The sequence below is a fragment of the Arvicola amphibius genome, chromosome 10 (assembly GCF_903992535.2).
Source record: "Arvicola amphibius chromosome 10, mArvAmp1.2, whole genome shotgun sequence".
NCBI classification, from domain to species: domain Eukaryota; kingdom Metazoa; phylum Chordata; class Mammalia; order Rodentia; family Cricetidae; genus Arvicola; species Arvicola amphibius.
In genome coordinates, this window is record NC_052056.1 from 31,231,623 (window position 1) to 31,258,798 (window position 27,176).

Here is a 27,176-nt window from a genome sequence, read left to right on the forward strand (position 1 = left end):
TTTAAGGGAGCTTTTAGGCTTCTTTGAGGAAGTGCTAGACCTGTGGTTAGCTGGTGTGAAGGCTGATGGGTCTTCAGGTGGGAATCACATTAAAATAATGAACATTCCTTTTATAACTAACTAGCATTCATCACTTTGGGCAAAGGTTCACTACTGCCTCATTGATATAGATGACTCCTCTTTTGGATCTAATCCTTGTGGTGAAGTTCAGACACTAATTTATTTTTGCATTAATCCCAAGTCAGCATTTACTTATACATTTTAAACTGAAGTATAAGTAAAATGTTTAAGTCAAAATAAGATATAGTCCATAAACACTTTAGTAGCTTTTTATGAAACTTAAATAATTGTGAAATGTTTAGATTTAAAAATCATAAAATATGGTTCCACTTCAGTCTCTGCCACTTACAATTTCTTTGTCATTGGAAAAGTCATTTAAGCTCTAAAATGAATAGCATAGTACTTGTCCTAAGGTTGTTGTTAGACTTAAATAACTTATACAGTTAAATGTGTTTGTATTTATAAAGTGAAAGTAAGCATAAGTTAGTAGTTATCCTTGGGGATATATGAACACATTAATAGACCTCTTTGGTACAACGTTGCATTAATTTTATTTAATATTTACTTATTCATGAATTAGAGTTTTCATTAACTTAGCTTACATTTCTCTACAATTAATCTGATTTAATGTGGTTTTAATGTACTAATTTAGCATTCAATCTTTTATAATGAGAAAATGGGAATATAAGAATAAAGAGTGTAATCTTAGGCTAGAGGAGCATTTTACACTTAAACATTCTAATGTATTGATGAACTAAAAGAAGGACATTTGATTTTCCCCTTTTATACAGTTTTAATTCTGTTTTACTCCCTTTTTTAAACTAAGAAGAAATCAACTAGTATTTCTTGAGTACTGTTTTGATGTTTTATTCTCATTTTATCAGCTATATTAAGTGACTGTTCAAAAATAAAAGTTTTACTATGGAACATGTTACTTACACAATTAATTAGATAGGATGTTTTAGTTGTAAAGTTTTAAACAAGAAAGTCTGAATAATTTCTGAGAGTAATAATGTTTTCTTTTTTAATGTAGTGAACAAATACTTAAGTTCTGAAAATCCACTGTTCTTTGAACTGCGTGCCAGATACCTAATTGCCTGTGAGCGCATCCCTGAAGCAATGGCTCTTATTAAATCTTGTATAAATCACCCAGAAATCGGTAAAGACTTGTACTTCCATCAAGCACTCTTCACCTGTCTGTTTATGTCACCTGTGGAAGATCAGCTCTTCCGGGAGGTATCCTTTTTTTCCCTATTACATTTTATTAACCTTACTAAAATTAAAACAAAAGCCCATTGTTATTGCATTTCATGTGCAGTAATACCAAAGATTTAGAGATCACATTATCTAAATGTGTTCTCTGGTGACCATTCTTCAAACTCATGTGAATTAGTCAGAATCTGATAATAAAAAATGATTGAATTAATACAATATACTTACTAAATTTTTGGTATGATGCAGACAGAAACTAAGAAACATGTTTTTTCCTCTTAAAGTGCTAAGAAGCTAAATGCTTATGTTTATTTTCCTTTTCACAATAAAAGAAGGAATTATTTCCTAATCTGAATCTTACCCATAGGCATTGATGACATTACAAGTACTGGTGAAACACATGTGCAATACTCTAAAATGTGAGACCATGAAATTTTTGTAGTGTATAATTCTAAAAGAAACTAGAAATCTACCAGTACTTGCAAGTATTTGAACAGTAACTACAACTAGATTTTTATACATTGTTAATGGCAGGAACTGATTCTTCCTTTCTTCTTATAGCATTTATTGAAAACTGACTGCAAGAGTGGGATTGATATCATCTGTAACACTGAAAAGGAAGGAAAGACATTGCTAGCCTTGCAACTCTGTGAATCCTTTCTTATTCCACAGCTCCAGAATGGGGACATGTACTACATATGGTAAGTGTTTCTGATGCAGAAGATGAAATGAAGAAATGAAGAACAGAAGGAGGGTTGACTAGTGGAGTTTGTACTTTATATTTTCCTTACGGTTGTGTGAAAGTATTTATTTAAAATAAAAAGGTTTAGTTTTATTATTTCTTTAACTGTGTATGTATGTGTATGGGCATATACATGTGAGTGCAGATGCCCTTGAAGACCAGAAGATGGCATCATATCTGGAGCTGGAACTGACTAGTGTTTGTGAGCCATCAACCATGGGTGCTAGGAACTAAATTAGAGTCTTCTACAACAGCAGTACAAGCTCTTAACTACCAAACCATCTCTCCAGACCCATTTCGGGGTGGGGGGAGGGCAGTATTTTCTTTACCAAGTCTGACCACCCCTCTCCTGATTTAATAAAAACAAAAGGGAAATTAAACTTTTATCACCTAAGAATTAAAAAACAATGGTGGCTGGAGAGATGGCTCAGTGGTTAAGAGCATTGCCTGCTCTTCCAAAGGTCCTGAGTTCAATTCCCAGCAACCACATGGTGGCTCACAACCATCTGTAATGGGGTCTGGTGCCCTCTTCTGGCCTGCAGGCATACACACAGACAGAATATTGTATACATAATAAATAAATATTTTAAAAAAAAACAAACCTTTTGTGTTCAATGAATGTCCATTTAAAAATCTCATATTATTTTGGAATAAGTTGGGAAATAACTATGTATATATTTGTAATATGTTCTTTTGTAAAATACTAAATGGATTATTTATCTTACGGTTTCTAGCTATCATTTTGTCTTAAAAACCTGTTGCAGAGTTAAGCCATATATACTCTTAAATATAATTCAAATTAATCTGCGTGCTTTTTCCATCTCCATTTTATCAAAACACCTTATTTAAAATGTTTACTATCATCTTTAATCTCACTTCATGTATATACTTTATCTTACTAAATTCCTCAAGAAGTTTCAGCATTTAGAAATATAATAGTTGCTAGATTATCTGGATGAGGCAATAGCTTAATTATAGAATAGTTAGTTGCTTGGCATCTGTGAACAATAGTAACAGAATAAAAATAAAATGAAATACCCCAGATTATCAGCTAATAAAAATTTATTGAATAAATGTTATATCTTGGTATCTTGAAGGTTATATTGAATGTATGTAGGAAGCTAGTAACTATGAAGCTTCAATACATATCAGGCAGTTCACTAGGGATGTCTTTAAATAATAAAGGTAAGTGGACATTGGATATTTTCATTTTTTTAAACATCAGTTATTATCTTCATCATACATTGTTACTGGGGAGATTTATATGCACTAATAGCTGGGAAATATGATTCATAAACAAGCCCATCCAACATCTCAGAAGCTGATGCTTCAGGAAATTTGAAACCAAAATCTGTGTGTAGCAAACATATGTTACTTCTTCCTAGAGTAGTAGTAGTCATTTTTAAAAATTCATAATACAGAATAACGGAGTAATGAATTTTTAACTGAAAAATGTTTGTTATTCTGTCTTGACCCAAAGAACTTTTTGATACCAGATTTGTTACATTTTTTTCTAGTGGAATTAACACTTACGTGGTCTTACTTACAGGATAATACCCTCTTATGTAGAAAAGAGCCCTGTGCCCAGTGAGCCCAAGTCTGTTTGCATGTTCTGGGCTCACAAAGACATACACAGTAAATAACATTTTGTAGTGATTAGCTGTGGGCCACGTTCCCGCCACCCCGCTCCTGGCCACCGGCTAGCTTGTACCCCCAAATAACATCACACAAATTGTATTCTTTTAAACACTGCCTGGCCCATTATTTTCAGCCTCTTACTCACATCTTGACTAACCCATATCTAATAATCTTTGTAACACCACGAATGGTGTCTTACCGGGAAAGATTCAGCATGTCTGACCTGGTGTGTGGCTTCATGGCATCTCTCCCTGAGGAGAGGCACGGCAGTCTGCCCAGAGAGAAGAGGTGAGGCACGCAGTCTTCCCCAGAGAGGAGAGGCAGGGCAACTGTCTGAGCCATCTACCTCACTTCCTTTTTCCTATCTGTCTACTCCACCCACCTAAGAGCTGGCCAAGGCAGTTTCTTTATTAAAACAGAAGACCTTCCCACATCAACATTTGAAAACAGGAAAATTCTCCACCAACTTGTTTAGTAGTTTCAAATTACAGTGCTTTGTATAACTATTAGGGCAGATTTTAAAGAATGCTACTATGAGTTAAATCTTTATGCATTGCCTTTACCTCAGATTCTCCTGCCTATTTGTCTTTTGTTCATCCTTGGCCATGTATTGGAAAATCATTTCTGTGAAATGCTTTAAGTGCCCTATAGTTTGTCTGTTCAAAAATATTGCAGAAAAGTACATAATCAAAGATGATGTAAAGGATACAATTTCGTACTATAATATGCTTAAATTTTAAAATTACTTTTAGTATTTTAACAGAATTATTGCTCTAGTTGGCACTGGAACCTGGGGGAATGAAGCCAGTAAATGAGTTTAACTAAAGCCTCAAGGAACACACAGTTTTATTCAGAACATCTGACATTTTATACTCTGGGGGTTAAGAAGAGTCACATGAATAAGATTACAATCACAGGGGCAAGTCACATGTGTCAAAAACATGTTTTTCCATAGAAGCATATAAGCAAATAACAGCAGAATAATCCGAAGTAAACTCATTCCTATTCACTACACATGGGAGGGACACAAAAAGACATTCCCAGAACAATTCCATGCTTTTGAAGAAACTGAGGTCACAAGACTCCATTCTTGGATGGTGTTCTGACAGTAGTATACTAAAGGTCGAAGTGTGTGTTTTTAAAGTTATAACATCAGTATTAGTACATTAAAATTAGAACTGCATTGACTCAATACTATATATTTCTTAGGCATGCCAGCATATTGTTGGAAATCATTACTATCAATTCAAAATTATAATATTTTATTTTTCTCTTTGAACTTCTGTTCATCTCAAAGGTAGGACATGTAGTGTGCACTTTTATAATTGCTTTACGTATATTCTAACTAGGACAGTCTAGAATCGGGGAAAGGAACTAATGTCTGTCCTTGAATAAACTATTTTTTGATGTATGTCTTTTTCTCATTTACAGGGAGTTGATTTTCATATGGAGTAAACTACAGCTTAAATCTAATCCTTCAAAACAAGTGTTTGTAGATCAATGTTACCAACTTTTAAGAACAGCAACTAATGTGAGAGTCATATTTCCTTTCATGAAAATCATTAAAGATGAGGTACATAAGATATTTATCCTTTTAGTTTTTAGATTTTAAGGCTGCATTCTCTGTATGCCACAGTCTTTTCTATCCAGCTTCAAACATTCAGCATGGTACATGAAATAAAGGTGGGGAAGCCAGTTTATTGTTACTTAATTTGAGAACAATTGCTTCCATATTGAAATGCTTTTCTTATGACTTAAGCAAATTTATCATTTTTACCATAATAAGTTCTGTTTTTGAACACTAATTTACAAATGATTTGATAATATCCATTAACTGTCTCAGAAAAATCTTAGTTGATGGTAAAACTGTATGTAGTTAAGTGGGATTACCAGAATATAAGAGACCAAGAGGATTTACAAATGGTTACTCTTACCTTTAATCCATAACCATTTGTAGGCAGTATGACACGCAACATACACAGATACCTTATAACATAAGTACATTGTGATTTCTTGTCCTATTCAAGTAAGTATTGATTGTTTTAACCATTACAGGAATAAAGTTGACTGCAGTAGATGAATAAAATATTCTATAGTGAAAGCTAATACAATTATCATTAGAAGTAAAGGTTGACTTATTTTCATACAGTTTCTAGTAGGCTTATTATTCTACTTTATTAGATTTGTATGATGCCCCTTTCATATTTGTAAAAATATGAAGAAATTGCCTAGTCTGTATAATAATACCAATAATATACAATATTATAAGTAGTATTTAGTATGAGAAAATTTGCACAGGTATTAAAAATAATTCAATTACTTCTCGGCATCTATTTGAAATAGTATGCCTTGACCTTTCTATCAGAGAATGAGAATGATCCTCCAAGTGAGCCCAGAATTGAAAGTCTAAACAAAGTTTGTAAGTATTTTATATTATGGTTATTGGTCTTGTCACTCTTGAAAATTAAATATAAAACCCTATCAGGTTATTACCACTTAATAAAAGATATGTGCTATATAAGGGTAAAAAACATAATTATTGAAGAGATGTACACTAGAAATCTTTCCCATACTTCAGAACACTGTTTCATAAAGCTTTCCTTTTGGAGTTGTATTTAAACACGAAAGCAGTTAGTATAATGATTTTTTAAGTTATATTTAGTAGAATTATGTTTGTTTTTCTAGGTTGAAGAAGAAGGCTTACAAATTTGTGTTGAAATATGTGGTTGTGCCCTTCAGCTTGATCTTCATGATGATCCTGAAACTAAATGTCTTATTTATAAGACCATTGCACATTTTTTGCCAAATGATCTAGAAATCGTCAGGGTTTGTGCTCTGTCAGTATTTTTTCTTGAGCGCTCCTTAGAGGCCTACCACACTGTTGAAGAGCTTTACAGACGTCCTGACGAAGAGTATAGTGAAGGTACAAGTACTGTTCAAAATCGTGTTCGTTTTGAATTACTTCCAATTTTGAAAAAAGGATTATTTTTTGATCCTGAGTTTTGGAACTTTGTAATGATTAAGAAAAACTGTGTGGCATTACTGCGTGATAAATCAGCAGTGAGACTTCTGAATGAAAATACACTGGAGAATTCTGCAGGTAGTCTAAAAAAGACAGTGGAACAGCAGAGTGTGGATGAAGGGCTTGATACACTCACTGATCAGAGCACTGGAGAGACGGATCTTGATGATGTGTCTGGAGTGCCGTCTAAAGGCCATGTTAATGCAAAGAGAAGCCTCAGTGCTCTTAATACTTCCAAAGTGGATCACAGTGTCCCAAGGCATCGGTGCATGTTATGTAACAAGGAATTCCTTGGTGGCCACATTGTAAGACATGCTCAGGCTCATCAGAAAAAAGGCAGTTTTTCATGTGTGATCTGTGGTAGGAAATTTAGGAACAGAGGACTTATGCAGAAGCATTTAAAGAATCATGTTAAGAAGATCCAGAGGCAGCAGATTGCTACAGCACAACAGGATGATCCAGAAGTCATCGCTCTGGAAGAAATAAATTGTTCTAAAACTTCCATTTCATTTGAAAATGGGAATTCAAATGCTAAGGGTTTGGAAATAGAGAAATTGACTGCTTCCACTGATGGAAACAAAGAGGTCATCCGTGAACACATGGCTGAATTTATTAAAATTCCCATTGATATAGCAGAGAATGCTATTGAAAATGGCAAACCAGACACTTCTTTCAATAATATCTCAGAGTCTTTACCTCAGTGTGATGATGACTATGAAGAGGAAGAGAATGAAGATGATTGTGAAGATGATTATGACCTGAATCAAGAAACATCAGTACTTCATAAAATCAATGGAACTGTTTGCCATCCAAAAGATGTATATGCTACAGACCAAGAAGGTAATTTCAAGTGCCCTGCTCTTGGCTGTGTAAGGATATTTAAAAGAATTGGATTTCTAAATATGCATGCAAGGACTGTACATCCAACCGATTTAAATGTGCGGCAAACAGTAATGAAGTGGAGCAAAGGAAAATGCAAATTTTGCCAAAGGCAGTTTGAAGATTCTCAACATTTTATAGATCACCTTAATAGACACAGCTATCCAAATGTGTACTTTTGTTTGCATTTTAATTGCAATGAGTCATTTAAGCTGCCATTCCAGCTTGCCCAACATACAAAAAGTCACCAGATATTTCAAGCTCAGTGTAGTTTTCCAGAATGCCATGAGCTTTTTGAAGATCTTCCTCTGTTATATGAACATGAAGCCCAGCATTACTTAAGCAAAACACCAGAATCATCTGCACAACTGAGTGAAGCAGTTCTTAATCATCAGGAAATAGACCCTTCTAGTGATGAGAACCAAACGGTTTATCAGCCAGTTTCTACTAGTAAAACAAGGAAAGATTCTACAGAACCAAAGACATATATAGACACTATGGAAAAGAAAACAGACAGTTTATTTCAGAATGGAAATGAACATTCTGACGATACTGTTTCAAATATAAGCTTGATAGACCAAAAGATGCCTGCCATAGAGCCAAATCCTGAAAATAGTCATAGTACCAGTGACTTAGTCAATGGACACAGTGAAATAGAGCAAACACTGTTAGTTGCATCAGATCCTTCTCTGAAATCAGATATAAACAGAAACAGGACAGAAAATGGTTCTGTTTTAACCAATGTTGAACACAGTGCCCTGTCACTATCTCAGGCACCATCTAAACCAAATCTTACAAGCGAACATACTTCATATGGCTTAATTTTAACAAAGCCATACGTTAGACCTTTGCCTCCCAGTTACCTTGATGAACGATACCTTAGTATGCCAAAACGCAGAAAATTTCTGACTGATCGAGTAGATGCCTGTTCTGATCAAGATAACATATGTAAAAAACCAGTGGAAAGATTACGATGTGGCAAATGCCTGACCACCTACTGTAATGCAGAAGCACTTGAGGCTCACCTTGCACAAAAGAAATGTCAGACACTCTTTGGATTTGATTCAGATGATGAAAGTAAGTCTTCTCTTTTCAGTAGCTCTATAGAGATAGAAAGACATGATCAATGTAGCCAAAATGTATCTTTGTACTGCTAGGACCATAAACATCTAACATCTATGTAGCCCAGATGATAAAGCACTATTTCACATATTTCCTTTCACTCTACAACCAGTATGATTTTATGAAATTAATCTCCTTGTTTTAGATTAAGCAACAATCTCACAAGTAGTTTGCATAGGGTTGTGAACCTTGGAAGCTGGGACTCAAGACTTTTCACTCTTTCTCCTGCTTTTCTTACTGCTCTGTACTCTTTCTACTACCAGTGGCTTTTCTTCATTTCAAGTTTCATATAATAGAGATAGTAAATTTCATCAGCAAGGTAGAATAGGAAGCAAGTGAAATTAAATTGGTGTCAAAAATATAAGAGCCTGGGAGATGGCTCAGCAGATAAAATATTTCATGTGCAGTGCTGAGGACTAGACTTCAGATTGCTAGCTCCCATGTAAATGCTGGGCTGGCCTAGTGCCTTGCCTCTAATTCTAACATGTAGGAGGCTCAGCTAAGATCACCAAGCAAGCTGGCTAGCTAGACTAGCAGAATCTGCGAGCTTTGGATTCCAGTGAGAGAACATGCTTAAATAAGGTAGAAAATGATCAAGAAAGATAACCCAACATCAGCCTCCAGTCTCCACATGTACCTGTACACATGTGCTCACACACAGACATGCATACACATACATGTACACCACAAAACACATGCACACATGGATACCAAAAATATAAGCCTTGCTTTTCTACTATAATCCATAAAACTTGCATTAACACATATTTTATTTTACAGGTGCCTGATAATGTCTCAGAAAGATCTTTTGATCGTGCTGTAGTGTAAAACAAACAAACAAAAAACACTACAAGAAAATGCATCATCCAGTTTGCTATTTCCCTGATGGCCTTAATTTTAGAGTGGTCTCGGATTACTAAAGAAAAGACAAAGCACATTTTCTGGAATGAACTTGCAGAGGAGATGTGCCGGCTAAGACTCCAAAAGGGTTATAAAACTCCCAAAGTACCAGTTATCCATGAAACCACTTTTTAAAAGTTTATGGTGATTGATAGCAGCATGTTCAATTTTGCTTATGTGAAAACACATTTGGGTAACTAGTCAGAAATATAAACCAGCTATGGCCTTACTGAAGAAAGGAAAAAGTTGATTAATTATAATAAGGTGGAGGGGGAGCTGGTTTACAATAAACAATGTAAAACATTCTGAAAATGGGATTTGATTTTTTTTCTTGTCATGCATATTCATTATGTCTTCCCTCTGGTCAAACATATTTTAAAGAACCATTCATTGCTCTTTAGTTTGTGATATAATTTAGAAGCTGATACATAGAAATTAAGCTTGATTTATCACCATGCTATCTACTAAAGATTGTAACTTGTTTTCAGATGACTAAGTAGGCAGGTCAGAGTTGAGTGAATGGCATGCCACCATTGAAAAATAAAAATCCAAACAAAAACAGTGCTTGGCTAAGCTCTTGATAAGAACATTCAGCATACCACTTCTGTAAAGTCAGTTCGTTATATTTAAAATGCAGCAGTGTTAAGTAGAAAAGTAAGAAAAGTATCAGTTTCTTTGGGAGGATGCAAGAAGAATCTAAGTCCATCGCATGGTAGACAATTGAAGGAAAACACTGAATTGAAAATTCTTCAATGTGAATAATGGTAAAAGCACACTGGGCTATTTCTATCTGTACATAGTATTAGGACATTGCTTGATGATTCATAGTAAAGTCCTTTAGACATTAGTGTGAGTTATCTAAGTATGATCCTATGAAAATAATTGGCTTAAAAGTATGTCTATTAAGAATCAGATAAAAAGTTTACTTTGTTGAGTTAGGAGAATTAATTCCAAAGTAAGCCATACTAATGTACTTTCTTCAACAGTGATGAATTTGGCCTGCAAAATAATTTTTGTACTTAAGAAAGTATTTACACCAAAATTTGCACAACAGGAACACATAAGATATATTAATGCATTATTGTCTTTGGTGACCATTAATTTTCCTAAGAAAGATTTTAACTTATTAAATTATTAAAACAAATGTTTTACAGGTTAAAAAATCCTCTAGATATTTTACACCTATCTACCTACTCCTATATTACTCAGAAGTGCGATAAAGAGACTACAAACAGGTGAATTCTTTAGATACACTATATCACTGACAACTGAGTGTGTTCCAGTTATTCCAGCATGGTTTTATGTAAATCAGACAATCTCATCACACATATTACAGATTTTAGGAACATTATGGCTACTTGAATGAAGTTATAAAAATGAGACATTACTTTTAGGGTGGCATCCAGATGTTAAAAAAATTTTTTTTCAGGAATGCTATACCAGAGGATTTTTTTTAAGTTCTGTATTTTATTATTTACCATGGGCATTTGCAACTATGCAATGATGGTCGTTAGTCCATTCCAATCAGATTTAAGTTTGTTTTAGTTTTGTTATATAGCCTACATTAGGCTGTGGAATTTACATGCAGAAAATAGATAAGTACAACTCAAAAGTTCTAAATCCATTAAATTCAACTCAAACTGTTTTCCACATTTCCTGACACTAAAAAATGTAATAATTGACTTTTAGTTCATCTTAAAAGTATATCTTGTAATAAAAATTGTTTGGAAACTGGTTCATTTGCACAATGAAGTTTTTTTGGAAACATAATTTCTGCTTTGTACATTTTCCACTTAATAACATTTTTCCATTTCTTTACTTTTTACAAACTGTAACCACTGATAAATATAAATACATCAAATGTTATTTTCATGAATTCTGAAGTTTGTGTGAAGATGTCTTAAACAAATTCCACCTGCTATTTTGACTTTAAGCTTAATTTGAAGGTTTTCTCTTGTGTTGCTAGGAGAAATTTTTTCATATAGATAAAAATGGTTCCTATTTAATCAAATCAAAATGTCATGTAACATTCTGGTTGACCACATTCTCCTTACCTCTTTATATACTTCTCACTTTTACCTCTTGAAAGAATGTGTGCATTTTATGATTTTACTCCAAAACACTTTGCTTTTGTGTGAACTTCCAGCAGATCTGGTTTGGGATCTTTTGTCTTACACTCTTTTTTTTGGGGGGGGGGGGGATCTTTTGTCTTACACTCTTTTCAATCTCCTTTCTTTTTTTTTCTACTTTTGTGTTGAGGATACATGGACCAAGTTTCAAATCTTTGTTTTAAAATTCTTCTATGTGTCAGTGAGGTCAGGAAAAGTGCATACCTGAATCCTTGCTGCTAGACACAGAAAACGCACAGGAGGGGGTCTCCATGGACAAGGACACTGGTACTTTGGGCACTAGCCATATTCATTTTTTTAAAACCACCAATATATAATGAATACATAATTTATATCATTGATCTTGTGATTCTTTTCAAATCACACTGAACGTTTAGCTGTAATTCCATGTTTGGTTTAATGTTGTATGAATGAAAAGCCTAAAAGGGATGATAGTGTTTATTTTTTAATTTATTTGGTACTGTCAAACACCTTTTCAGAATGAGCAAATGCTGCATATGCATTTTGGAATTGTTATTATGTAAAAGATATTACAGATTCAGCAAGAAGGGAAATTTGTGCTTCCTTGTTGAATATTAAATTATTTTACTTTGCATTTTATAAAAGTACAAATTAAAACTGAGCCATTGAACTGCAATAAATCGACAATAGTGTCTCATTTCAAGAAACCTTTTGTATTGTACATAGATTTGTTCAATAAAACATTGTCCTTGTTGATAATGCAAGTGTTCAGTTTTATGTAGTACACTGATTTCAAGAAGAATTCAGCCTATATGAAAGAAATTTTTATGTCTCCTAAAAGTGAAATTTTTCAGTTAATGTATCACATTCAGGTTACTGAAATTTTTTTGAAATCTCATAGAAAATGATGGAAGTAGGGTTTTGTTCCTATTTTAAGTCTGGATGGGGGTAACAGTTCATAGAGGGAGCTGAAAAGGTGGTTCAGAGGTTTAGAGTGCTTACTGCTCTCTAAAGGACCTGGGTCAGTTCATAGCATCACATGACAGCTCCCAACAGTTCCAGGGGTTTAAAACCCTTTTCTGTCTTCCATGGGCACCAGGCATACATACACATACACATATTCACACACACCCAACATCACACACATAAAATGATGACTATTGAAGTTACTTCAGTAGAATTTAGTAAAGGATAACTAAAGACTGCAGACTTGGGGCAAAATGAAGTATCAATGCTCAACAGATGCCAGGCCATGTCATATGCCAACTTTTTATTTTTCCATTCAAATATTTACACTTCCTTCCCTCCTCCCAATCCCTTCCCTGTCCCCCACCCACCCTCCACCCTCCCTCTCCCTGTTTGAGAGGGCAGGGAACCGCTGCCCTGTGGGAAGTCCAAGGTCCTCCCCCCTACATCCAGGCCTAGGGAGCTGTGCATACATATAGACTAGGGTCCCAAAAAGCCAGAACATGGCGTAAAAATAAGTCCCACTGCCTTTATCAATGACTTCTCAGCCCCCATTGTCAGCCACAATCAGAGTCCGGTTTGATCACAAGCTCTTTTAGACCCGGTCCAGCTGGATTTGGTGAGCTCCCATTAGAATAGGCACACTGCCTCAGTTGGTGGACCAACCCTTCGTGGTCCTGACTTCCTAGCTCGTCTTCTCCCTCCTTCTGCCCTTCAAGTGGACCTTGGGAGCCCAGTCCCTCCTTCTGCCCTTCAAGTGGACCTTGGGAGCCCAGTCCGTTGCTCTGATGAGGGTCTCTGTCTCTATCTCCATCCGTAGCCAGACGAAGATTCTATGGTGATATTCGAGATAATCATCAGTGTGATAGTGGGGCAAGGCCAGTTCAGGCAACCTCTCCTCTGCTGTCCAAGGACCTAGGTGGGGACATCCCCGTGGACACCTGGGATCCCCTTTAGAGCCAAGTCTCTTGCAAACCCTGAAATAATTCCCTTAATGTAGATATCTTCTTCCCTGCTCCTATATCCACCCTTCCTTCATCTCCACCCTCCCACTCCCCCAAGCTCTTGCCAGTCCTTCCCTTCTCCCTTCCCTCTCCCCCTTTCTCCTTTCCCCAACCTCACCTCCACCCCTGCCCCCACTCCCATGCTCACAACTTTTGCCTGGAGTTCTTGTCTGCTTTCGATTTCTAGGAGGATCTATATATGTTTTTCTTTGGGTTCACCTTGTTATTTGGCTTCTCTAGGCTTGTGAACTATTGGTTTATGGCAAGAGTCTACTAATGAGTGAGTACATACCATATTCATCTTTTTGGGTCTGGGTTATCTCACTCAGGATAGTGTTTTCTATTTCCATCCATTTGTATGCAAAATTCAAGACGTCATTATTTTTTACCACTGAGTAGTACTCTAATGCGTATGTCATTAGAAGTGCTTCCTGTAACTTAAATGATGGAGTCACTGGTTGTCAGGGTACAGCTTATTCCCTGGGATACACCTTATTCCCTGTCATGCTCAGGATTTTCATCCTTATTTTAAAAAGGATTAGGGGTATGATTCAGCAGTGGAAAGCATGTTTGGCATGCTTGAGGCCCTGGTTTTAATGCGAATATTTTTTTAAAAAATCATGAAAGTTACTTGATTCCAAAAGTGATCTTGAACATAAGGGCTCCTCTTTTAGTTAAGGAACAAAAACAAAACAACAAAAATCCAAAAATAACCCTGTCCAATTAGCTATAACTTAAAAATTTGGAAAATGGTGTATAAGTAGAAAATCTTTTAAAGTAATGAGGTAGCACTGTAAATGAATAGATAAGTTAAAGGGATTTGCATACATTACAAACAATAGTTTGACACATGAAAATCTTCATGAAATATTCTAGCACTGAAGTGCAGAATTTTCTGACTGAAGGACATATGATCTTGGACTAAACGTGATCTGTTTTCAGAACAATGAATTATGATATTTAAACAAGTTGTTGCTTAGGTAACTTTCCATTTTCCTTTCCTGGAACTGGAAGAATCTGGGGGAGATAGTACTAAGTTCTCTTATAATCAAGTTAAGTTGCATTCATAGTTTTTCCATCTTTTGGTGTTGCCATTACACTCAACACTAGATAATGTATAAGCATAGTTTACTCAATCCAAGGTTGGGTGCGGGAAAGCCAAAAAAGCACACTACCAACTCTGTCTATATTACAGTCTTGTTAGAAAAGCAGAGGCAGCATGCAGAAAAGGTATGTGCCAAGAAGTAGGAGTGAGGAGGAGTTCTGGAACAAGCTCACAGGAGCCAGCATAGTCCTTCAAAAGTTAATACTGTCAAGGATGATTTAATGATCTGATAATTAATGTTCTTCATGATGTCTTAGTATGAACTTGTATACATGCTCAAATCAAACATGCTATATTCAAACAGCAAAAAAATCCATATTAATTTGAAGAATCAGTGTTTAACTAGGACATAAGTTCAGGTTATATATCACGTTTTAAAATGGCCAGTCAATGTTATTTTCATAAAAAAAAAAAAGTTTCATTGAGAAGTGCTACATACAGAAGAAAAACGGCTTCTCATTTTACTGTCTTACCATGTGCCCACCAGGTGTCACCTCTAATAACTCACGGGTGAGCACTGTCAGATGCCTAAGAGTTAGAAGGGTTACCCAATTGAATAATTAAATTTTTCTAGTCCTCCATGGTCCCTACAAACATGAATGAACATACGTTCAAACAGAGACAACCTTATCTGAGAATCAGCGATTTAAAGGACAGGCTGTAGTCCAGTGGACATAGTTGACAGTTTAATATCTTCTAATGATTCTTAAAAGTGTGGTCCCTGTAGCAGAACAACAGTTATCACGAGGAAGCTTGTTAAATATTAGGTTAAGTAACAATTTATTTCTATTATGTGTGGAGGGGAGAGGGTCCCTTCAAGCTCTACTACTAGCAGAAAGAGAAACCACAAGATTTAAGAAGGAAACTTGGTTCAGCACAACTTAGCCAGGCTGGTTCAAACTTCTAGACTCTGACACCATGCAGTTTATTGTAGACACATTTAAGTATGGTTTAATTTTGGAAAAAAAAGTTTCCTGGTAAGAATTATCTCAATCTAATGTGTATAATAAAACAATTCATAACAACAGTGAAACTCGTCTGCAAAGTACATGAAGGTAGGTTCTAGCTTACTGGCCTAGGATCTGGTGTGGTCTCTGAGATAGTGTAGAGGTCCTCAGGCTATAAAGTACATGAGATATCTTCCATAAGGATGGGTCCTACTGACTGAGAAACATAGCTAACGATAAAAGTCTAGGGAGAAAGAATCTGAAATAAGCATTTGGGAGATTTGGGTGAGGCCTAGTCCTACAGATAGCAAAGGTCACCAGGTTATTAACCACTTCCAGTCTTCCAGGTGGGGTAAAAACAGGTATACATCCCTGCCACTGAAGAGATAAGCCTGTGTGATTACTATTCCTGGTTTCCTTAGTGCTTATCTATGAGCTAGTACCCATTACATCTATCACAAATTTCGGGGAACTCTTACAACACAGTGTACCATATATCCCTATATGGTAAACTGCTCTTAACTCCTCAAAAACTCTCCCACAACTTAGTGTATAGAACTGATACCTGAAATGGCTTAACCCCTGAGAAAATTTTATTTTCTTCTCAAAAAATATATTGAGTATACTCTGATGTCTCTTTACAATGTATATGTCTTTCACCTCTTATAAAAAGTATTCAGTTCATAGTTACTAGAAACAGTTAAAAGGGTATGTAGATAAGTAAGATTATTGTGCTCAAATTCTAGAATGGTAGTTTTATTCTGGAAATGTAAGTGGTAATAAATGACTTATCATTATATCCATGGATTAATGCATCTCCCAACTATCATCAGAGATGATTCTACGTCTATAGTAAATGATTAATAACACAGAGACACCAAATTGGCCAAGGTGTAGAGAATAAGAAACTGAATCCTCAGTACTCCCCCCGCCCCTGCCACACACACACTCAGTATTCTCCCACCAAAGGCTCAGGGATCACTTCAGAATAGGAGAAGGAAAGACTGCAAGGGCCAGAGGCAGTAGAAGACAAGGAAACTGTCTTCTGGACACAGCCAGGCAGCAGCAAATAGGAAATCCAAACATGCATAAGACATGTGCAAGGCCAAGCCAGGCCAAATACAACATGGACAGGAAAGCTGGGCACACAGTCCTGCTCTAGCTGAGGAACAGCAATTGTTAACCCCCAGAGAGGGCAAGTTAGTTTTCTCTAAGAGTTTAATTAGCCCCTGGTAAGTTGATCATGTTCCAGTTGAAGATCATACGTATAAGGATACTTGGCAACACAAATTGATTTTGACACATCTCAAAAATATGAGGACACAAGGTAGGGGAGTAAGGGTGTATCTGGGGAAAGTATCGGGAAGGGAGTTAATGTCGTCAAAATACAAAATGCTCAAATAACTAATAAACTATTTAAAAAGTATCCAACTGACTTCATATTTCTGTAAAATGGGACAGCTATTGGTGCAAGGTTACAAGAATTTAGTAATTGAAGGCCCTGACACCAAACCCTTCTTGTTATGCTCTTGCTAAATTAGTTAGGATTATTATTCTGTCTCTGGTCTTATAGTCATATTGAAAATTCTACCTGCCTTCATACTATTCTACTGATCACAATTAATTCAGGACCTTCTCTCTGTTCCAACCTTCTTTTTTTGATTTACTCCTTTTTAGGTATCATCACTTGCTCTAGAAAGTCTGAGCTCTTGCCTCTTATATTCTCCATTAAAACCTACTTTACCAAATGTTCTTTTTCTCAGTAAATGGCAACTCTGGTGGCCCAAACCAAAGCCTGCAGCTATCCAAGACTATCGGCTGTTCCACTCTACCTCAGCTTGCCATATTCTGTCACACAGACTAATAGTAGTAGCCTCCTAAATGGGCTTGCTTTCCTCTTCACTCACTTCAGCCTACCCTTCATACCATGACTCAAAGTCGTCCTGTTTGAAACAAGCTGGATCATTTCATCCCCACTTAAAACCATCTAGGATTCATGGTGTATTTATTTATTAAAAATTGCTGTTAAAAATAACATCTATTATGTGCCAGGCTTTGTAAAAGTAATGAAACAAAAATTGCTTGCCTCACAGTGCTCACCTTATAATGGGATGGGGTGGAATGAGAGCAATAAAAAATATAGTATACTAAATTATATAAACATTTTGGAGACATGCAGACATGCAAAATGGTTAGGAAGCATAAGTAGGTAAGGAAACATGATCGTGCTTTGAATAGGCTAATGCAGTGAGGCTTCCCTAGCAGTGTTTTGAAGCAGAAACCTGAATAAATAGTAGGGGAAATGAGCAGTTGAGATATCTGAAGGGAAAGCCATCTCAGGTAACATAGTGAGAACAAAGGCTTTGAAGCAGAAACCTGGAACAGAAGTCCAAGAAAGCAACCCTTGTGACTTATCTGCACGAATGGATTTAGAAAACAAAAAGGATTGAAGTCAGAGGTCAAACATAAAAGATACAGGTCTATGGAATGGCCTACAAATCTGTAGATAGATGTGCATGATCCAATTCGGTAGCCACTAGCCACAAATGGATATTAAAACTTGACTCAAAGTCAAGGAAAACTTGAAATACTCAGTTTTACTACTTGTTGTTTTTTAAAAAATGCTATAAAGTCGCAGGCGGCAGCTGTAGGCAGGCAGTGGACTCTGGGAGCAGCCAGTCCCAAGGCAGAGACGACTGTGGGTCCCTGCAAGATCCCCGGGGCCATGTGAGCAGGAGGCGAGCTCACAGAGCAGTGGGAGCCCAGCGGGTCCCCAGCGGTTGCCCAAGATCCCTGGTGGTGCACGAGCAGTGGCCCATCCTGGGCGAGCTGGTCCCGCCAGGTGGCAAGCGGGAAGAGACAGCTCCTGGTGGGTTTGGGAGAGCCACCCAAGCGGGCGGGTATGGACATGCGGTGGGTAAAAGAGGAGAGAGAGAGAGGAGAGAGGAGAGAGGAGGAGATGAGATAGAGAGAGATAGAAGGAGAGATAAGAGAAGAGAGAGATAAGCGCATCTCTCCTCGCTATCGTAGTCTCTCTATCTTGCTTCGCTTCGCGCTCTCAATAGCTGGTTCTTCTTACTGCTCTTCTCTACTCTCTCTCTCCTCTCTCTCTCCTAACTCTCCCAATCTCTCTCTGCTGCTGCTTCTCATCAGAGAGGTCCGTTCGCAAGCCCAGAGAACCAGAAAAGGACAGGGAGAGGAATCCAAGATGGCGGGGGGGGGGGGTCCGCTGGGAGTGGGCGTGGCTTGCCCCTTAAAGGGCCAAAAGAATAACACTACTAACAGCACCCCAAAATTTCAAAACCCAGAAGTGGACAATGGTTAGTCTTGCGTAATGCAGAAAGTATTTTTCATTAGTTCAGAAACCCCTAGGGAAAGTGAATCAGTGGTTCACCTGGGGATGATTTTCTTTCTCGGGGAACATTTGGTACTCTGGAGGTATGGTCACGTGCATCAAGCTAGAGAAGGACATACTACTACTTGTGGAAATGTAGGGAAGGTACTAAGCATCCTGCAATGCAGAACTCAACCTCTCCAACAACAAATTATCCTGCTCCAAATATTAATAATTTTGTATTTAGGAAAAAGTCTAACTGAAATTCAGTTTTTCCTGCTTATACTCACAACACAAATCATTTTCTGCCCGAGGTATGTTGTCTGTGTATATTTCTCCCACATCAACCAAGTAACTATTACTACTGTGGGAAATGCCAGCTATTAATTCAAATCTAAAGGCGTCAGGATATGCAGCTAGAGGCACAGTCCCAATACGGTGTGGCACCTCGCCCCTTCAGCTGCACCTTAGATACAAATCTGAAGCCTCAGGTTGTTTCAGTTGTACCTGTGATCAATCATCTGCAAACTCAGGTTCCACTACCTCCTCCATGGGTTTCGATTATAAAGCCATCCACAAGGTGGGAAAGCGTGGTTTCACGGATAAGTAAGTTATAATTCTTCGTAAACATCTTCCAAGCATAGTGTTTAAAGGTGTATTTTCACTTGTGGAGCTAAGAATACCGAGGCTCACCTAACTCAAAATCGGCCACACACGACAGACATTCAAATGCTCCCGGGCGACAGGAGGGAAAGAAGGGAGGAGCGAGTTCACCTGCAAGACCCGCGGTATGACGGGAGCGCGCTTGCGCTATCCGCCCCACGCAGCCGCCCGCGCATGAGCTGCACTTTAAGTCGCGCTTCCGGAAGAGTCGGTGCTGGTGACTTTAAAGGTTCGTTTCTAACCAACCCTCGAGTGGAAGGTGAATGGTCACAATGCCTCTTTTAAGCGCGATCGGTCGAACGCTACTCCCAGACAGCCCGGAACCATAAGTTGGGATTCCTAGCGTTTTCTCGCGGACTTTCTGAGGAAGCATTTCCGCTCCCCCCCACCCGAGGGTTGGGGGGACTGGAATATCCGTTACGGTTCCGGCGACAGCGACTGGAAAGGCACTTCCGGTGTGTGTTGCCAAGGCGCCGGCTGGCCCGCGGGCCGAGAGGGCGACGTTAGTGGCGTCGCCCTCTGCCCCCTTCTCCGGGGGCGAGATGTCGGGGCTCAGCCACCTAGAGACGGAGGGCTGCCGGAACCTGCTCGGCCTGCTGGACAATGACGAGATCATGGCCCTGTGCGACACCGTCACCAACCGCCTGGTGCAGCCTGTGGACCGCCAAGGTAGGCGCGCCGGCGGGCGGCAGCCTCCGACGGAGGGGACGGGCGTGCCGGAGACGCTGCTGGGCCGCCCGGGGCCCGAACTCGCGGGACTCCGCTCCGGCCGTGGCTGCGCGGCTCTGCAGCTTCCGGAGCGGGCGGAGTGCGGTCCCGGGGACCCGGCGCGTCTCACGGTGGAGCTGCTCCGGGTACAGTTTAGGTGACACGATGAACCGAATACGAGTCCGCCGTTTGTCAGGAGTTCCAGAAAGCCCCAGAGTCGGTTTTTGTTTTAAGTTTCTATCATCCGGGGAATGAGCGGTTGCTGCTCTGGCTGTTTATTTTCCACCGAAAAGGGAGAACATAAACACCTCTTGTGGGTCTCTTAGGGAAATAACCTGCTGGAGCCAACAAAAGGCCGGTGGCTTTAATCCATATATGTCATGGAATGCTCAATCTCTTCGTCCTACAGATAAAGTTGAGCCACAAGTTTTTTTTAATCAAAAAAAGTTGTATGTAATACACAAAAGATATATATGTACGTTGAATTTATAAAATATTAAAAATATCCTTACTAAATACAGACTGTTGATATGTATGTTGCTGTAAAGAAAGGGAAAACAATACTTCCCCCCCCAAAAAAATTTAAAAAAAGAACAAACCGAAACAATCAAATGTAGTAGTACCCAGAGCTGGGTAGAAAAAGAGAATAGCATTAGGGAAGCTTGAACTTGGGGCTTCAAAGATGTGTGTTCCATGGAATCAGGTCTTTGGAAGGTATATGTGCATTTTTTTTAAATTAATTTTTGCTGTTTTGCACCTGTCGTGTGTCTGAAAGATATATTTTAGCCTGTGTTTTCAGCACAACTTTTTAAATTTAAAAACAACTTCCAGATTCTGCCGCTTACCAACTTTGATTATCTGTAGAATCAGGAGTTTGACAATATTCCTTGACATCTCAGATATTGTCATTTTAATCACTTCTTCAAGGTTCATAGATTTTAGGTGTTTGGGTCATAGAAATAATCTTTTCGGGGTCAAATATTTTTATTAAAGCAACTCTTATTTTTTTATTTTGGTTTTGGGGGGCAGGATTTCATTGTATAGCCCTGACTGTCCTGGACTTGGCTTTGTAGACCAGCCTAACCTGGAACTAAAAGAACTGCCTGCCTCTGTCTCCCTAGTGCTGGGACTAAAGTCTTTGCCACCATTACCACCACCACCACCACCAGTAAGATAAAGGAGGTTTAAAGTGTGAACGATTTGAAAAGCAAACAAATGGATAAGCCACGTCTCCCTTTTCAAAGCCATAGCTGTCTTACGCAGTAGCAAGTATCACAAGACCTTAAATATTTTTTAGTAGAGTTTTTGCTGATGTTGGGCAAATTTACAAAATGCCTTGTGTTTGTCTATTAATTACTGTTATTTTTTTCTAGATGCTATTCATGCAATATTAGTTTATAGCCAAAACGTAGAAGAACTTCTGAGGCGCAAAAAAGTCCACCGAGAAGTCATATTTAGGTATTTGGCAACACAAGGGGTGGTTGTACCTCCAGCTACTGAAAAACACAATCTTATTCAGTATGCAAAAGGTTACTGGGAAAAACAGTCACCGAAACTGAAGGAGACAGCAGAACCAGTTACAAAGACAGAGGATATCCAGCTCTTTCAACAGGTACACTAGATTTGTACTTCTGCTCTGAATCCCTGTTGTGTATGAAACTGTGCAAATAATTATAGAACTGAGGCGAGTGGTTCTTAGTACTTGTGTTATCTAGTCTTTACCTCCTTTATGTTCTTTAAGACCACTGAAGCCACTTAGATGCCAGATCCTTCTCAGATGGGGTGTGCATGGAATCTATTGAATTGGGTGTGGGGGGTGGGGGAGTATAGTCCTCCTCTCACAGATGAGAGCTAGTGTATGTTTAGAAACATAAGAATCATTTCATTTAGCTCTATTTCTCATGCTTTTTGTACTTTAAAGGAAAGCTAATCATCAATTTCCTTTGTCATTTTGTAAGATTGCCTTTGGTAGTCATGTCAAAATTTTATTTAGGAAGCGTCAAAAAATGATTTCCACTTTTCTTCAGTTGATCCTGGCTGCTCTAGTTTGTGTGTGCGTTAGATACTGAGTGCTTAATGTTGATAGATTGAACTCTGGGTAGTTACTATACTTTCATAGTACGGCTTAGGAAAGGATGTGTTAAGGTCTTGTTTGCTTAATATACAGAAAAGAGAAAAAAGAAATGCTTATCAAGCTTATCAATGTGTTATCAAGCTTATTGTGAAGACTTGGAAAATGTACTTAAATATCATATTCTTTATTAAATATATTGAATAGCAGATACTTCATATAGTATAGAATAAGACATAATATCTTATTCTTGGTGAGTACTATGTTCTGGAATACATAGATGTATGAAGTCGTTTATATAGCATGTTTTTATAGTAATCACTTTTAATTAAAAAAATAATAGTATTAATTCCAGTCATGGAAAATTAACAATTTCTATCACCTTTAGAAATATCTCTTTAAAGATGGTAGAGGAGAATTTTTTTTTTTAAAAAAAAAACATTGTGGCCGGGCGGTGGTGGCGCACGCCTTTAATCCCAGCACTCGGGAGGCAGAGGTAGGCGGATCTCTGTGAGTTCGAGGCCAGCCTGGTCTACAAGAGCTAGTTCCAGGACAGGCTCTAAAAAAGCTACAGAGAAACCCTGTCTCGAAAAACCAAAAAAAAAAAAAAAAAGATCAAGAGCTTACTTTTCAATAGTTAGAAAAATGCAAATTCCTCATGAGTTTTGATAATTATTGCAATGTCTTATTTTCATAATCACCTTTATTGATGTTTAGTTTAGTCAATAAAGGGTCCATTTGAAGCAATTTGTTTTAAATTTTGAGAGATGTGTACAGTCAAGGGAAAATTATACACAAATAATTATCATTGACTGTTCATGCTGACATTGATATTTTAAAGGGTTTTGTTCATTTTTGATTTTTTAAAACTTTCTAAGACCAAATCATGGAAACCGCATATGACATTCGTATCTTACTGTGTTATAATTGGTTTTGAGGAGACAGGATATGAGACTAGGAGGACTGTCACATGCAGGAGGGAGACTTGATCAATGTTGGACAGAGTAAGACCCTCCCTTTCTTAGAGGAAGGGGAAATACAAAAGATCGAGGGTATCTGTCAGGTTTGATCCCCAACATATGGGAGATAAGGAAATGAGAGGAGGTGAGGAGGGGAAAGGAGAGGGAGAGAATGAATGAATGAGAGAATCCTGGGAATGGTTGGACTCCTGTATTCAAGCCATCCTTCTACCTCAGCTTCCTGAGTAGCTGGCATCTTAGCTATGTGCCACTGAACCCAGCAGTGGCCTTGTTAAATTTTACTGAGCTAAAATTTAAATTTAAAATATTTTCTTCCTTTTTGAAAGAAATTTTTCTGTGTATGATATGGTTCAGTTCCCTTCGCTCTAACTGGTATGTGTTCATTAGTTAGGAAACGGGTTTGTAGAGACGACTGTGAGAGGGACACCTTTACTCCACTTGTGCTTCTTTCACCCAGCTCCCTCTGCCCTAGCCAGTGTGCGTGACACGTAGTTAGGTTTGTAGAGACTTGGCTGTGAGAGGGAAACTTACACTTCACTGTGTTTGTCTAAACCAGCAGGCAAAAGAAGATAAAAAAACTGAAAAGATTGATTTTCGTCGCTTAGGAGAAGAATTCTGTCACTGGTTCTTTGAACTTCTTAATTCTCAGAATCCTTTTATGGGACCACCTCAGGACGAATGGGGCCCGCAGCACTTCTGGCATGATGTCAAGCTTAGGTTTTATTATAGCACCTCAGAACAAAATGTGATAGACTACCATGGAGCAGAAATCGTGAGCCTTCGTTTACTGTCTTTAGTGAAAGAGGAATTTCTTTTTCTAAGTCCCAACCTCGATTCTCAAGGACTAAAATGTGCTTCTTCTCCTCATGGATTAGTTATGGTCGGAGTTGCAGGGACTGTCCACAGAGGAAATACTTGTTTGGGCATATTCGAGCAAATTTTTGGACTTATCCGTAGCCCTTTTGTGGAAAATACTTGGAAAATCAAATTTATCAACCTGAGAATTATTGGAGGAGGTTCCCTTGCTCCCGGAACATCACTGAAACCAGCTGTTACATTTGAACAGAGTGATCTGGAGGCCTTTTATAATGTAGTCACCTTGTGTAATAGCACTGAAGGAAGACCTAATGTAAAGCAGATATTGGATAGTGGAACTGGAGACCAGGTTTTAGGTAGTGGAGATGAGGCGTTGTTGAACAAAAGGGAACTGAATTTGCCTAACCCTCTGAAGCACTGAGCACTGTGCACAGCTGGAAGTCGCTGCAGAAACTCTTCCCAGCACAACGCTGATCGTCTCTAAGTGATTGCCGACGTGAGGATTGATGTTTTTTAGCTGAAATACCTTTCTGGACTCCAGACTAATGCGAATATTTGCTATTTCTACCCGAGTTACAGCAAATGTTCTGAGAACTTATTGCAGTCCATCAAATAAATCCTACTTGAGATGTAGATAACGGTGTGCCTTAGAAACCATAGGTATTATTTTCATTTATTTAGTGAAAACTTACAATCTCTGAACCTCCAAGTGGCAGCAATTAGTAGTAGTCATGGCTTATTGGATAGCTTACAAATGGGTCTTACTAAAGTGCTATCTGAAAAATAAAAACAAACCAATAAGTAACATTTTAGAGATACTTAGTATAAACTCAAAAGTGTTACTAATTATATAAAATATGAATAATATACTTGTGCAAAGAGTCCAATAATTTATCCTGGGAAGAAAAGCTTATACTTCTTTTTGAAGCGTCTCTTTCAAATTATCTGTTCTAGTCCAGCCACATTATCTCAAAATCTACTTTGCTCAACTATTTTGGGCAGTAGATGTTGTTTGCCACTCAGACCTTATTACTACTTAGGCTTTAGCCAACAGTTTTCTAGAACATTGACTGATACCCTAAAGATGGAAACTGTGCTTTGAACATTTAAAGGTATGCACCATTCCTAGGAATCAAATTACTGTTCTTCCTGACTGAATGTGGCAGAGGGTGATTCTCCTCAAAATAGAAACAGAGCCCCTTTAGAACTTACTACATGGCTGTGGAAATATGCATACATATAGCCTAACAAAGGTTTGCACCTCTGTGTTACTAGATTTGAGATCCAAAGTTGATTTGCCGGGTTAGAGTTTAAATTTCTCATCACCTAGTAACTATTTGCTGATCCTGGATTTGGTTAAAAATTTTAGTTTTTAAATTACTATTTGGAAAAGTATCTGGAAAATGTAATGGTTTATTATACTTGTTAATTTTTATATTGCACTCTGATAATTTAGGGTGATTGGTTATGAATATTGGAAGTAAGAGGTAAGCATTCATTCACACCTCCCTTTTGTTTTAGTGGCATGTCTCTGAAGAGTACAAATCAGTGTGTTGTAACATAAGTTAATAAAGATGGGAAATCCTTTTTGTCTGTTTTAGAATAGTAAACGGTTTGGTTCCAGCCCATAGTTCCTAAGGAGAGCTGTAGGCAGTTTAACACCACAAAGCTGCTTTTCCTATATGTATATTGTCAGCATATTATAAAGAAACAGCAGCCTACAGAACAGTTACCGTGTGTTCACAAGGTAAGGCAACTAGGTCACTCTGCCTCTCCTCGGGTTTGAAAACTTAGTTTGATTTTTATATTCATTTAGGTTTTAAGGATCAAGTTAAATATCCTGAGAAAAGCATGAGATGAAAAACTATCCTTGTTCTATTTGTGTCAGTACTGTGGAAATCTTCACTTATCTTTACTATTGAACCTTTGAATGTATAAAAACACTAAGAAAGGCTCATATTTCTACAGTTTTAAGTCAACTTAAAAAAATTGATGTATTCTTGATTGAGAGGATTGACTGCTTTTTGGGGGTTATCTCTGTATCTGGGCTCAAAGTAGATCCTTATATTGCAGGGAAGAGATAAATGAGCAAAACACTAGGTGGGGAGGCTCCAAGTTTGGTTTTCCACCCCAATATTTTTTGGTCACGTTGATTTAATATGTAGATGTGCAAAAACGTAGACCTCCTTATTCAGATTTAAGAGAGTTGTATTCGGGTTGGTGGAATATTAGTGACTGAGACAGTGTAACAAATATATAGGGAGCTAATATGAAGAAAATGTCCAGAGAAAGAAATCTAGAAGAACTGAAATTTGTTGAAGAAGCTTGGAACCAAAAGAAAGTGCAAACATTGACTTCCTTGGCCCACCACCATGGCAGCAGTTGAATGAGTTCTTGCCTCGCATGCAGGAGGCCTTGGGTGATCGCCACCAAGCATTAACCTGGTATGGCTGTGTCCACCTTTAGTGTCAGCACCAGAGAGGCAGTACTAAGACCAGACTGCTCACAGTCATCTTGGTCTATATAGGAGTTTGATGCCAGCCTGGGATGCATGAGGCACCCCTCCCCAAGGAAAAATTACTGAGGAAGGTTATTGCTGAAGCATTTAGTTTATAAATTTGTACACTCTCCTCTGGTTCTTATCGTCATCTCTTTTACTGATTACTCTTACATAATTCATAGTCTTACATTAAGTTGCTTTTGTCTCCCTAAGTTGTACGTTGCTAGAGCCGTTTAACTTTGCAATCAAACTTCTTCCCACAGTTTCTTGTACAAGATAAGCATTAGATAAATTCAGAGTACTAATTATATGACAGTTTACCTTCCTGTGTACACTGAATGTATTAATTTACTCTGGCTGACTGCCATTATTGTAGTAGCAATAGATGATCTTATAACCTAGATTTTTTTTTCTTTG

At 37.9% G+C, this 27,176-nt stretch overlaps 2 protein-coding genes across 4 annotated transcripts in view; both read left to right on the plus strand.

Annotated features, from left to right (window-relative positions):
• The window catches only part of Znf654 (zinc finger protein 654), a 71,886-nt gene extending 59,462 nt beyond the window's left edge, over positions 1 to 12,424 (plus strand). For both annotated transcript variants that reach the window (XM_038345402.2, XM_038345403.2), the window contains 5 exons: positions 1,094 to 1,296; positions 1,834 to 1,973; positions 5,084 to 5,225; positions 6,338 to 8,630; positions 9,456 to 12,424. In XM_038345402.2, coding sequence (XP_038201330.1) covers positions 1,094 to 1,296; positions 1,834 to 1,973; positions 5,084 to 5,225; positions 6,338 to 8,630; positions 9,456 to 9,463 — 2,786 coding nt within the window. In that variant the 3' untranslated portion in view covers positions 9,464 to 12,424. The remainder of the gene's footprint in view (positions 1 to 1,093; positions 1,297 to 1,833; positions 1,974 to 5,083; positions 5,226 to 6,337; positions 8,631 to 9,455) is intronic.
• A 7,449-nt stretch (positions 12,425 to 19,873) lies between these two features.
• On the plus strand, positions 19,874 to 25,869 carry C10H3orf38 (chromosome 10 C3orf38 homolog). 2 transcript variants are annotated; one of them, XM_038346282.1, is made up of 3 exons: positions 19,874 to 20,353; positions 21,766 to 22,004; positions 24,003 to 25,869. In XM_038346282.1, exons 1-3 carry the CDS (start codon positions 20,227 to 20,229, stop codon positions 24,678 to 24,680), a joined length of 1,044 nt encoding a protein of 347 aa, XP_038202210.1. In that variant the 5' UTR covers positions 19,874 to 20,226; the 3' UTR covers positions 24,681 to 25,869. The 2 variants fall into 2 exon arrangements, with proteins under 2 accessions (XP_038202210.1, XP_038202209.1); XM_038346281.1 differs by having other exon boundaries at positions 19,876 to 20,353; positions 24,000 to 25,869.
• Positions 25,870 to 27,176: the final 1,307 nt, after the last annotated feature.